The sequence below is a fragment of the Larus michahellis genome, chromosome 4, assembly GCF_964199755.1.
Source record: "Larus michahellis chromosome 4, bLarMic1.1, whole genome shotgun sequence".
In the NCBI taxonomy this organism is placed as follows: Eukaryota; Metazoa; Chordata; class Aves; order Charadriiformes; family Laridae; genus Larus; species Larus michahellis.
Window position 1 is genome coordinate 50,074,234 of NC_133899.1, and position 12,235 is coordinate 50,086,468.

At 43.8% G+C, this 12,235-nt stretch overlaps 1 protein-coding gene across 3 annotated transcripts in view; it reads left to right on the forward strand.

Annotated features, from left to right (window-relative positions):
- Positions 1-8,184, forward strand: part of MAPKBP1 (mitogen-activated protein kinase binding protein 1) — a 100,861-nt gene extending 92,677 nt beyond the window's left edge. For 2 of the 3 annotated variants that reach the window (XM_074584635.1, XM_074584636.1), the window contains 4 exons: positions 757-1,067; positions 1,827-2,888; positions 6,175-6,260; positions 7,266-8,184. In XM_074584635.1, coding sequence (XP_074440736.1) covers positions 757-1,067; positions 1,827-2,888; positions 6,175-6,260; positions 7,266-7,559 — 1,753 coding nt within the window. In that variant the 3' untranslated portion in view covers positions 7,560-8,184. The remainder of the gene's footprint in view (positions 1-756; positions 1,068-1,826; positions 2,889-6,174; positions 6,261-7,265) is intronic. The other variant, XM_074584638.1, reaches the window with a different exon arrangement.
- The last annotated feature ends 4,051 nt before the right edge of the window (positions 8,185-12,235 follow it).

Here is a 12,235-nt window from a genome sequence, read left to right on the forward strand (position 1 = left end):
TGTCATTGCGGTATTCAGCTGCTGCTGTCAGGAGTGCCTCTTAGTCTGTCTCGTGTTGGGACTGTATGTTTGGGAAGAAAGCTGGTGGTTAGCTATTGCATAAGCTTCTGGAGAGTTGCAGTGATGAACGAAGGAAGTCACTGGCACTCTAGAGATGCAACAAGAGCGGTAGTTTTAGGTTATGAAAGCCTCTGGGCTTTTAATCTGTTCAGCTGTTCAAACGTGTCAGATTGAAATTTGCCTCCTTTGCGAAGTAAGCCCACTGTGCTTGTCTGAAGTGGAGAGGAAGAGGAAATTAAGCTTTACCTTTTGAAGATACTGACCATCTTTCCTAATAATTATGCTTTCATAATGTTAGGAAAGCATAATTACTTTCTTTTAGGCTGTCTTAGAATTGAAAAGATTTCATTGTTAGTAAGGTGAGCTGAGAGAAAAGACCTGCCCTGACTTTGCCCAGTCTTCCCTCTGCCTGGAATTTTCCTTCTCTTTTGCTTTCACCTTTTGCAATGTTTCCCCTGGAAACAGTGACCCAATGCTATTTGTAATTGCGCAGCCTAAGGTCAAATGCCTGAAGATCAGTGCTTCCAGGGATGAGTAGCACGAAGTGTTAAAAGCCTAGGGCACTTTTGACTTAAAAAAAATCCAAATAGGGAAGGGCTCTTTATCCCAGAGAAACTGGCTTTAATGCGTGTGCCTGTTTGTCCAGGGCAACATGTTTATTTGTTTTAACTGGGATTTCTTTATCGTGCTCTCTAGACGATTGTCACTCTCTTCGTCAAATCTGATACCGGATTCAAAGCCCATCGAACCGCCAACGCAGACCAATCGGCTTGCACCAGACCTGTTGAAAAATGGCAGCGACCATCCTGGTGATGCATTGGAGAACAGCCAGCTCCTGGAGAGTGTAAATTCAAATCGGGCTGTTTACATCCAGAAAAAACGCAGATCAGCTTTGGAGGCTGGCAGAGTTGGTATGGCTCCTGGACGGGTTATTGCATCCTTCCCAGAAGGCCCTGTGAATGCAGTGATGAGAAAGGCGCAGTCAGTTCACGACCTCGTACATGAGGGTAAGGACACACGTTGGAATGATGGTATAGACCCAAGAATGAAATGGGCAGATTTAAGCTTGAGTAGAAATTTAAATTAAGCTTATGTCTTTCTGTGTTCTGAGCTACAGGCTTGCGTATCTTCTAACTCTTGGCCTGTCAGGGGAAAATATTTTTAATTTGTAATGCAGATGCTGGTCTCTTAATTATCAGTCTCTGATATTTGTCTGGCAGCTGTGGAAGAAGCAATGCCAAGGGTGAGATGAACTATTTGCAAAGAAATTCTCTCTTGCTGTGGGTGGTGAAGGAGAGAAAGAGGGAAGGAAGAGACAGCAAGAGGGAGCTTACTGTATCCATGCATTCTGTGTGAAAGAACTCAATTTTTGAAACAATCAACTCATGGACCATCAATAAGCACTTAGGTTGTTTTTAAAAAAAAAAACCCAAAACTTTATCACTGCAACATCATATATAAGTTTTTGCCTGCTTCCTCTGGCCTCTCAGTTAATGGTCACAGTGGTCTGAGGTCTTCTGGCCATACGCTTTAAGAACAAGTCTCTCTCATCAGGTAAGCAGCAACGTGTGAGCAGGATGAGGGATGGGCAAAAAAGAAAGCTGTTGAGGTGTGATGGTTACTAACATGAAGTAGTGGTTCAGTACATCTCTCCCAGGGGCTGAGCTGAGGCATATGAACTGGAGCAGCTCTGTTACTTTCCAATTTTGGAATTCACTGCAGGCTCTGGTCTATTTTTGGTATGTTTGTCTGTTTAATTTTCACAGATAAGGGTCCTGGAGTGATATCCTCTGCCAAGCAGCGTCCTCAGACTCTTTTGGTGGTTGAGAAGGACCCCAGACCTAACAATTGCAGGGCGTTATCAGCCAGTATGTTGAAGATGGATGGACCTGGTGCTCTGCTGGCCAAAGATGTCAGGGCTGCAAAATCAAAGTCCTACATGAATCCCACAACCAGCTTCCGGGCTAAGATGTCAAGGAGTGTATCTGTAGGGGAAAATCTGTACCTTGGTTACTCCACCGAAACGCTGACTGATGGGAGGACTAGCCCTCCAGTGGCAGAGAAGACACAGTTTAGTTCCACAGCAGATGCTGAGAAGATCAAGCTACCAGTGAAAGAAAACCTTCCAGTGAAGCCAGCACTTCAGCCAGTTGTAAACTGCTCATCTCCTAAGTCCTTCCACAGCAAGTTGGCATCGTCGAACCGAGCACATCTGATTCTTGACATTCCCAAGCCATTGCCTGATAGACCCACACTGGCCTCCTTCTCACCCACTACCAAAACAAAAACCCTACTTGAGCCGCAGTCTCCGCAGTCACCTGCTGGGGCCTGTAAAAAGAAACCCTCTTTTCCTGAGGTCCGAGCCTCCAAGAAGGAGAATCAAACTGCTGGGTCTCTGGTTCCTGGTAAAGAGATCCCAACAGGACTTGCTAAGGAGAGCCCATTGGAGAGTCCAGTCTCAAGGACAGGTTGCCAGGATGAGCCAGGGGTCACTAATCCAAAACTGAGGGAGTTATCAGAGGGCCGGCACCTAAGGTCTCCTGAAGACACACTGCCCAGGTGCAGGGAGAGGATCACCGGCATCGCCTGTGTGCTAGACAACCAACCTGGACTTTGCCCACTAGACCCCATCAGGCCGAGGTCTCCTACGTCTATAACTGCCTCGGCACAGGTCTCAGGTGTGCATGGATACCCATCTCTTCTCTTCCCCCTTCTGTCTTCTGTCTTTGTGAACCGCCTCACGATCCCATCACATTTCTTTACGTCCAGCTTCTGGCCTGTCTCGTCTTGTCTGCACCTGTCTCGTTCCATAAGCCATCCCCTCAATGGTGAGACACTTCTTCAACCTGACACCTTTTTTTCAGTCTTTAATTTCCATTTCCTCTGGGTCTTAGGTGTGAAGGTCCTTTTCAATTGAATGTTTTATAGCCTTTGGCACTCTCATGTTTTTAGTCATACAGTTACCTGTAGGGGTTCAAAGCTCTTTCTAGTCAATACTAAAAGCTGATGTACAGTGAAGGTTACATCCCCTGTGCACCTCTCAGCATATCTGACCAGCAGATGAAGATGCAGGCCAACATGTGCTAGCTGAACCTAGCAAGCGCAGATGATGGTGACAGTGAAGTTATGCCAGGCAGCTCAGGCTTTACTTTGTTAATGTGCAAGTGTGCAGGGTCCAGGAGGGTTTGCATACAGTTTTCTTGCGTGAGATAAGGCTTGACCAAGGTGAGTTCCTTGCTGTAGCCACCTGTGAGAGCGAGAAAGTCTCTGCTGCTATCACTCTGCTTCGAGGACGTGTCTGCAAACTGGGTATGCACTGCACGTGCAGGCCTAGCCTTTGGGTTTGAGCATAAAGAACATGGATTAGTTTTTGAATTATCTCTAGTTTGGAGGAAAAGGTGTGAGGTGGGAAACTGTTTCACATGCTGACAGCAGCTCTTGGATCTGTTATGGGCTCTAGTTTAAGGTACTTCAATCAAATTAAAACTATCGGGTAACTTCAAACTGAAGCAAAAATCCTGCCCTCCAAGGCAGGCAAAGCTCCCATGGCAGAGACAACACAGTTTAGTCCCACAGCATCTGCTGTGGGATTAAAACCTCTACAAGTTTTTCTCTTGTATCACAACCTGAAAGGAAATATGCCTTCCTGAAATATTCAGCTGAGTCGTGCAGTAGGAAGCTGGATGCTAACCACTGCACTTATACCTTGTACCTTCAGGGAGCTATACAGTGCACAGTTTGTAATCCCTTTTGCTATGTTGTTCTTATTCATATCTGAGAAGGGACATCTCTGTAATCCTCTGATCAGTTGCTTTCTGTGGTACCAGGCTGTTCCACCATTTATCGCAATGGTTAAGCGCAGTATTTCTGCACCAAAGTATTGCAGAGGGATAACCTGGTTTTGATGCACTGTTTTTTCTTTTTGCATTTCTAGAGGGATCAAATGCCCTAAGATTGGAGCGCTCTTACACAAAACAGGAAATGTGCTTTGTTTGAGGGACCTGCTGTTCTTATACCATAGGGTAGCTGCTCTGTACAACAGCGATTGCACCTGAAACTTTCAGACCCTACCCCCACAGGGGTGTGGTTTCCTCCAACAGCAGATGCAGCCTGGGGCTGTGGAATCCCATTCTACAGCAGAGTTGTACAGTCCACTTGTCTGTACTCTTTAGCCTGAGTTTTCTCTTCTAGACTTGGTAACCGAGCTACATAACACATGGGTTTGGGTCAGTTGCTAGGAATCTTTCTTTGCAGAATTAGCACAGACAGTGCACAGAGAACAATTTTTCTGCAGCAGTGATCATTACTTTTTTTTAAAGCAACCCCCAATACATAGCACACCCTTACAGAACGTTTAGCAGCATCCTTTAGTGAGTTAGGATGATTTAGCACAGTGGATCCCCAATTTTTTTTTTTCCTTAACAGACAGCTGTCAGCCTTCAGCTTCTTGCAGGACAAGTTTCCCAAATTTTTAGTGGTAGATGCTGGAAAAGCTGTTTAGATCCAAGTTGGCTATTGCTGTGAACAATTTACTGTTGCTCCTGTGTATCATAGTGTGTCAGTTTAGATTAGAACTGTAGGGTTGTTCTGCTTCTGACATGCTCTGTGACTTCGAATTTCCACTTAATTTTTCTGTCCTTCCATTTTCCTGCCTGTATAACAGCTGCAGATAAAGAGACTTAATTGTTTTTGTTAAAGCATTTTGACATCTGCAGTTAAAATGCTGTATATTGTTGCCGTGTTTAATATTCTCTGCTAGTTTCTGAAGAGCTCTGCTCTGCACACCCGCGAGGCAGAAAATGCCTGTCACTCAAGCATTTACATTATGTTTGTGACCTCTCTCTAGACTGGCAGCTCACAAAGCTGGAGACCAGCATAAAAAGCATGATCAGAGGAGAAATCCAGAAATGATCATGAGAAGAAACAGCTGGGTTTAAAACAAAAAGAGGGCAGAAGGGGAGCAGCCAAAAAAAAAAAAAAAAAAAGCCAAGAATCTTGGACTGCACTGAAGCCCACTGTGCTCAAACTCTACAAGGTTGAGTGATCTGGGAACAAAAAAAGCAGATGGAAGGATTTGCTCATGCCCCTTTGTTCTTTTAGATGTGTTTGTTTATGTATAAATAGATGTTTTTCTAGCTGTATTTGCTTATACATCATCTAAATGTATTCATAAAATTAGCTAAGGTCCCCTCCAGCCTGTTCAAAGATGACATTCTTATAAGTGCAGAAATAATAGAGCTAATGTGACCAAGTTTTGTTTTTAGGTAACTAAATGAAGTTGAATGGCCTTTGTCCAGCCCTTTGCAAATTGAAGATAACTGCAGACTGTGTGTGTGTCCATGTCTTTGTTCATGGTTTATGTCTAATGCATGAAAGTGTTCACTTTATTAAAACATTGCAGGCCTTCAACTCTGATGCTTTGGCGATAATATGTGGTGGAGGCAGGGAGAAGATGGTGTTGCTCAGTTGCTTGCTCTTATTTTTCATTTTTGAATTACAGTGTATCAGCACTGCATATCCTGGGTTGCTCAGAAATGTGATTCTGTTGTGATTGAGTTTGTTTGTCAACGCTCCTCTGGACCTCAGTCCTCACTAGAGAACACTGTAATAATTCAGTATAATGCTACATCCTCAGAGCTTTGTTGTACACTGTGCAGAAGGATACATTATGGGGAGTGTGTAGATTTCTGACTAGGTGGAGGATAAATCAGAGGCTCCACAGATGAGTCCTTTTTGCCACTGGAAGCCTTCACTTAAACTTCAGTTTAATTATAATTGAGAATGGCATGGGTAATCTGTGACTATCCTTGACTGTAACAAAAATTTGCAATCTGAGAAAAAACATTGTTGACCTTGGAGAGGCTAAAGACTGGAAAAATAGGAACATTTAAAATAAGCAGCATGTCTAGATGGTATGAAGGAAAGCTCATGTAGAACTTGCCTGTTTAATGATTGGCTTAAACCAGCCCTAAAAATTGAATGAGAAGTGTGTGCACATGGTCTTTCAAATATATATATATAAAAAAATAATGTTTTCTTACCCAACTGTGAGATTGCAGGTATTGGAGTGTGTCTGTGCCTTAGTTGGGGTTTTTATTTTTTCCTCCCCTTCAGAATCGTGCATCAGCGTAGAGCAGTGTGAGCACGTGGTATCCGAGCTCCAGGACAGCATGCGCAAAGCCATTCATCTTTACCGCATGGTGAGTGACCTCAGACATGGGCTCTGGTACAGTGGCTTGGCCTTACAGCCTGTGAGCATCAAATGTATGTGCTTGCTGGCTCAAAGTGTTCTCTTGACTGGGTGTTAAGTGACACAACCTCCCTGGTCGTCCACTTGACTGCACCTTAAGCTTGAACCGGGGAGGCAGGAACTGCTGATTTCCAACTTTGGATTTTCCAATGACTTGCTATGGTACTCCGAGCAAATCAATTAACTTTTCAGTCTGTTTAGCCTATCTGTAAACTGAAGATAACAGTACACTTTTCTTTCAAAGGGATATTAGGGAATTATTTAAATCTTACACAGTGCTTCAGAGATATGAAATATTACAGGAGATTTAAGTTTTATTATCCCCATCTGTTCTCTGTCTGTGATGCCTGGGAAAAGGATTAGCAAATATGAGATACCATAGGAATCTATCTGTGAGAGGGAACATGCAACCACTTGCCTCTCCCTCTCTCTGCCAGACCAAAGTTACATGGAAATCAATATAACAGCTCTTCATTCCTTTGCTTAGCACTGAGCTGTGAAGTCTCCTGTAATGAGTGTGAAACTTCCACAGTGAGCTTCTGCCATGTGGTCCTCTGCACCTCTGGCCTTAGCGCTTGCATTAACTCCCTGACCTTGCTCTGTCCCTGTGACCAGCTGCATCTGGCAGACAGGAAGAAAAGGAGACTGTGACCCTGTGCTGCAGCTGGGAAACATAGCACCTCCTTAGGCCCAGTATAAGGGGAACACTACCCAAAAATGTGCGTCCCGTCTCTATCCTATTGGAGTAATGCCTCTGGATTTTATGTGACTAACAGTATTGGATGCGTGCCCTGCGACATGACTAAATTGGCAGCCTCAGATGTTGAAGGACACTTGAGTGGTCTGCAAATTGTCATGGCTTCACTTCCCTTACGGGCTGAAACTACTTACTTGGTGTTCTACCTAAACCCCAGTGCATTCTTTTTTTTTTTTTCTTTTCCCCTTCTGTTTTCAGGTGTTAAATGATACGGAGTCTTCTACTGACAAAGATAAAATAGCAGGCCTCCTGACAGAAACATTCTCCTCAATGAAGAAAGAATTGGACTCTTTGAAGGATGAGGAAGAGCTTCCAAAGGTTAAGGAGGTACTGATGAAGCCACAAGATACCACTAGCCCACTGAATGAGGGATCTGGTGCCAATCTACCGAGTCCCAAGAGTTTGGGAGATGAGCAGACACTAGCTTTGCTGGAACAGTACTCAGAGCTATTGCTGCAAGCTGTGGAACGACGCATGGACAAAAAACTCTAAGAGGGGTGGCTTTCAGGTGTTCGTGAATGCACAGAAATAATCCCAAGAAGAGGACCACAGAGAGAGCTTCAGACCGATGCTATCATCGCGCTGGTCTAGGGCTGGTGGGGAGACCTTTATAAATTGATTTCCTCAGGCCCCTACAACTGACTTGCTCTAATTCTTAGCAATGTGCTGGCCACAATTTTAATATAATATTTTTTTCCCCAATGGTCTTCAACTTCCTGTCTCTAGACAAAGTCTTGAAAGAGGAGTTTGGAGGAATTGCCTTGAAATTTCTTCATAGCCAGGAGGTCAGGATGTTTGGCACCTAAAGAAACAAAGAAAATACAGTTTATCGAAGAAATTCTGAACTGCTGACTAAAAACAAAGGAGTGCAAGTGAAGCCAATCCCTTCCTCTCCAAGGCTTCAGGAGAATCAAGAAGCAGACTTTTATGGGTTTATTTATTAATTTATTTTTCTGACTGTTGCTCTGTCACATTTGTGGCTGTTATCTTTGTCCTTTAACAAAAACTGTCAATCCCTTTGCCATATCCCAGCGAGAAACAATCTCTGTATTATGAACCCCCAACAGGGAGACAGGCTGGAGTGTCTGTGCAATTAATGAACTGTTTTCTGCTTAAATCTTGTCTTGCTGTTCTTTCTTTTCTTGCCTTAGTTTTGTTACCTGGAGTAATCCTATTGTTGTCATGACAACCCTGTCTGCTTTTCTCTTGTTTCGAGATAGTCCTCACACTGTATTTTATTTGCATTCACCTCCAGGGAACAGTTCTGCAACCCGTGGGCCGTGCTTTGGAGATTACTTAATGAATTCAGTAGTGGTATTTTTAATCTGGAATTTGATGTTATACTTCAGACTGGGGTTTCTGCAGACATTTTAAAAATGGGATTTAGATATAAATATGAAAGTTTGTTTCAGCCACCTTTCATGATTAGGAATTGGATATTGACTTTGATATTATAATGACTGGGCTAATTTGGAGTGATGATTTATTTGTTGAGAAGTGACCTGGAAAAGCTGGTTTCAATCTCTTACAGTGTAACTCTGGATTTGAGAGATCTTCAGTGCAATGGCTCGTCCATGTAATTTGTTCATTTCACTGTGATAGGAAAATGTTTTCTTCTTGCCCGCCCCCCCCGCCCCCCCCCCCCCCGGAAAACAGAATATTTACATCCCAAGAAAGCTGGGATTCTCTTACCTTTTGTAAAGCTATTTCAACTACCCACAGAAAATGGCTTCCCAAGAACTTTGAAAAAGATATTTTGGGATGTGATTACCACCGTTCCCGCTGCCCCCAGCCTCTTTGCTTTTCATGAATTTCTTGTCTGAGAAACAGAAAATCTTCCTTTCTCGCATTTGTGTGTGCAATACTCTTCTCATCCTGTGGAGCTTCTCTAAGCCCATGCTAACTTGTGTTTGTTGTGGCTTAAAACTGTCCAGTGATGATTTTTTTGGTCAATGATAAGCTAAGAAAAAAAATTTTCAAGCCAATGAAATTCTTCAGCACCTTCCTCCTTCTTCCCACTCCTTTCCACAACAGGGACAGATATACAAAATGCTTTATTTCTTCCTCCATCTCCAGTCTCTCTTGTATTTATTTTAAGGCAGAGCAGTGTAGTCCCAGTTTATAAACTAATGCAAGCAACAAGTTTTAGGTGGGAGAGAGACTGTTAGCATCTGTGGAAGTCACTCAAAGCCAGCCAGACTGCCTCACTTGGTTCCACAGGTCACCAGTTTGAAGCAGTTTTCTTTCATTTTACTGTCCTGGCTGTCATCTCTTTGAAACCCTGTGGCACTCGGAAATCTGCTCTGCTGACTTCCTTCTGTGACTGGAGATCTGCAGTGCAGCCTTTTTTGGGCTGACCAGACTGGTGTAGGATGACCCATTTCTTCTGAATAACTCCAGGGCTGAACAATCTGCAGTTCTCCCCCCTCCCCAGCAGGTTTGCTGGCTGATCGCCACTGCCGAGTGCTTCAGGACTTGGCAGTATGAGGAGCACTTTGAGAGTTTTCCAGCTACTTCTGCCTGTAATTTAAATCTGTCTAACACGTTTCAGGTCTCCTTGCTAACCTTTCCTTCCATGGTCTTGTACTGAAACTTTAAAAGTGTTATTTTCTAGTCCTGTCTCAGCATTGCACTGTGCTGAATCAGCTGGTATGCTCGGTCCCGTGGGCAGCTTCCTTGCATGGACAGAGTTTGCAAAGGAAGGCAAGTTGAAAACCAGAGAGGAAATTTCTGGCAGTTTCCTTGAGTGAAAAGGTGTGCTGGAGATGCTGTGAGTGGAATGTATGATGGCAGTCATGTTGGGTCTGTGATGGAGTTAGTTTGGGTCAAGCCTGCTTTTGAGGTGATCAGTTCCTCCACTTTCAGACTGTGAACATATGTCCTAGTATACAGGAAATTTCTTGGTGTACTGGGGCCACAAGACACTCAGGTAAAATATCAGTCCCTTCAACCCAGGTACATTTTGGTACTGGCGATAACGGTTTGAGGGTCCTTTATATTACTTCCCTGTGCAATTTTATTATTTAAACTTTGAGGTAGTGACGAAAAGGGTCATAGATGATACAGAAGAACCAGTGGTGAGAATGAAACTCCCATTAAGGTAAAGAGCAACAACCAGTGAAGCTGGCATAGAGATAGGAAACAAAGCTCCTCAGACATGAGTCACATGAAGCAAATCTGATTTTTAATCAGAGTGGGTTTTACTTCCTGGAATGGATTTTGCTTGGGTTCACGGCTGCATACGGGAAACCAGAGGTAAAATCTGATCAGAATGATGGTAAGAGAAGTGTCAGGCAAGTAGATCAGCTGGAGGATGGTGTGTAGTTTAAAATAAATTAGAATAGTATATGTAGGACACACAGGAAAACAGAGTAGAGGTAGAAATAGTCTTGGCCTGAGGAACACCATTTGGCCAATACCTGTGAAAGACATAGTACAGAAAGGCTCCAGGAAAGTAGATTTAGGGCTGAGATGGTGATCTGTAATTGAAGAATGGATTGAAAGGGGTTTGTTTTTAAAGATGTGCTATTGGGCCTCTTGTTTCTTCGCTTGGTGTCCTCTAAGCAACTTTTTTCTTAAATGGCAAAGTCGCGAGCTGTTTGCCCAAGGCTTGGATGTTAGGAATTTTGAGTAGTAGAAGTCTGGTAAAGGAGACGCTGGTGCCGCAAGTTTGTTGTTGAGAGAGGTGAGGAGATAGTGTTGCTCTTTATAATTTGAGACTGATCCAACTGACTTTTCCCTTCTAACTTCCTATTGCTGGCAGTAGGAAATATTCCTAAAAATTCTAGTTTACAGAACAAAGAGAGCATAAATGCGTTACATTTTGTTGCACCTTGTGAATATGTTTTACCACAGGCTGTCCATTGGGCCAGGTAGAGAAATACTGAACGGTAACTGCCTGGGAAGTGAAGCGGCTTGTGGGAGGAGGTAATAAACTTGAGTCTATCCCTCTTACTGGTTTGTGTGGGTGTTAGCATAGGCACAGCCAGATATCTGTATTAAGACAAGTTATTTGTTTAACGTAAAGCCTGAAAAAAATAATTTGGACCTACCTATCCTCTTTACATACATTTTTGTCCCCTTCAACCCAACATTCCTGGTTGAAATGAGACTAGTTCTTGGGGTTTTTTTCCCTATCTTGTAATTAGTACTACTTTGCCTGTGGGAGCCCTTGGTTTATTCCTGGGCCCTCTGAGGTGGTGCAGTAGGAAGGGCTGCAACCTGAGAGGGCAGCAAACTCTTTCTGTTTTATTTCTTGCTGCAGGCAGGCACCGCCTCCCTCCTCCCCCCCCCCCCCCCAGCACCCAGGAGCTGTGTGTATGGGAGTCTGTGTTTCTTCCCCCTCCTCTCTCAGGTTGTCCTCTCCTTTCCATGGGACCTCCCCGGTGATGTTTGGGGCAGGCCCTACAGCAGCCCCCTCCACAGTTCCCCATTTTGCAGACTCAGAGGAATCGGGACGTTTCTTTCTGGGAGTAGAAACATACAAACATAATTTTGTTTTTTTTTTTTTAAAGAAAGGATATGTATATAATTATATATAAGAAGAAATGAAATACAGGTATTTAAACACCATTGGTAAATTCATGCATGCATACGGTGTCTTCCCCCTCACCCCCTTGGGTGTGTAGCATCCAGGAAACTAAATGACACAAACCTCATTAAAATAATAGACAGGTCTTAGAGCAGCCCCTGAGCGAGCAGGTGCTCCCTTCTCTGGAAGAGACCAGCCCGCCCCCTACTTCAGGATCACAGGGGGGCGGCTGGGACGGTGTTGGTGCGGGCAGTGAGGGCCTGTGAAGCGGGGAGGGGGGTGCCCGGGGGGGCAGCGTTAGGAACAAGCCATGTGTCCGCCAGGCGGGCGCCTCCTTACCCGGGCTCTCCGACGCCACCCTTCTCCTTTACCCCTTCAGAAAAAACAAAACAAAAAACTACCCCCTCCTGCTTTATTTATAAATGTGTGTTTTTATACTTTTGGCTTTAGGTAAAATAACTCCTTTAAAATGTCTTTTCTTTTGTTTTTAATTATTTGGAACAATAATAATAAAAATCGTTTGTTGGGTTTTTTTTTTTTTTTTTTTTTTGCACTGTGAGGCTTCCCTGCGGGAGCCGTTTTTAACTCTATATTCATTTGTACTCCGTGTCTTAAACCGTTTCAATAAAAATGTGAT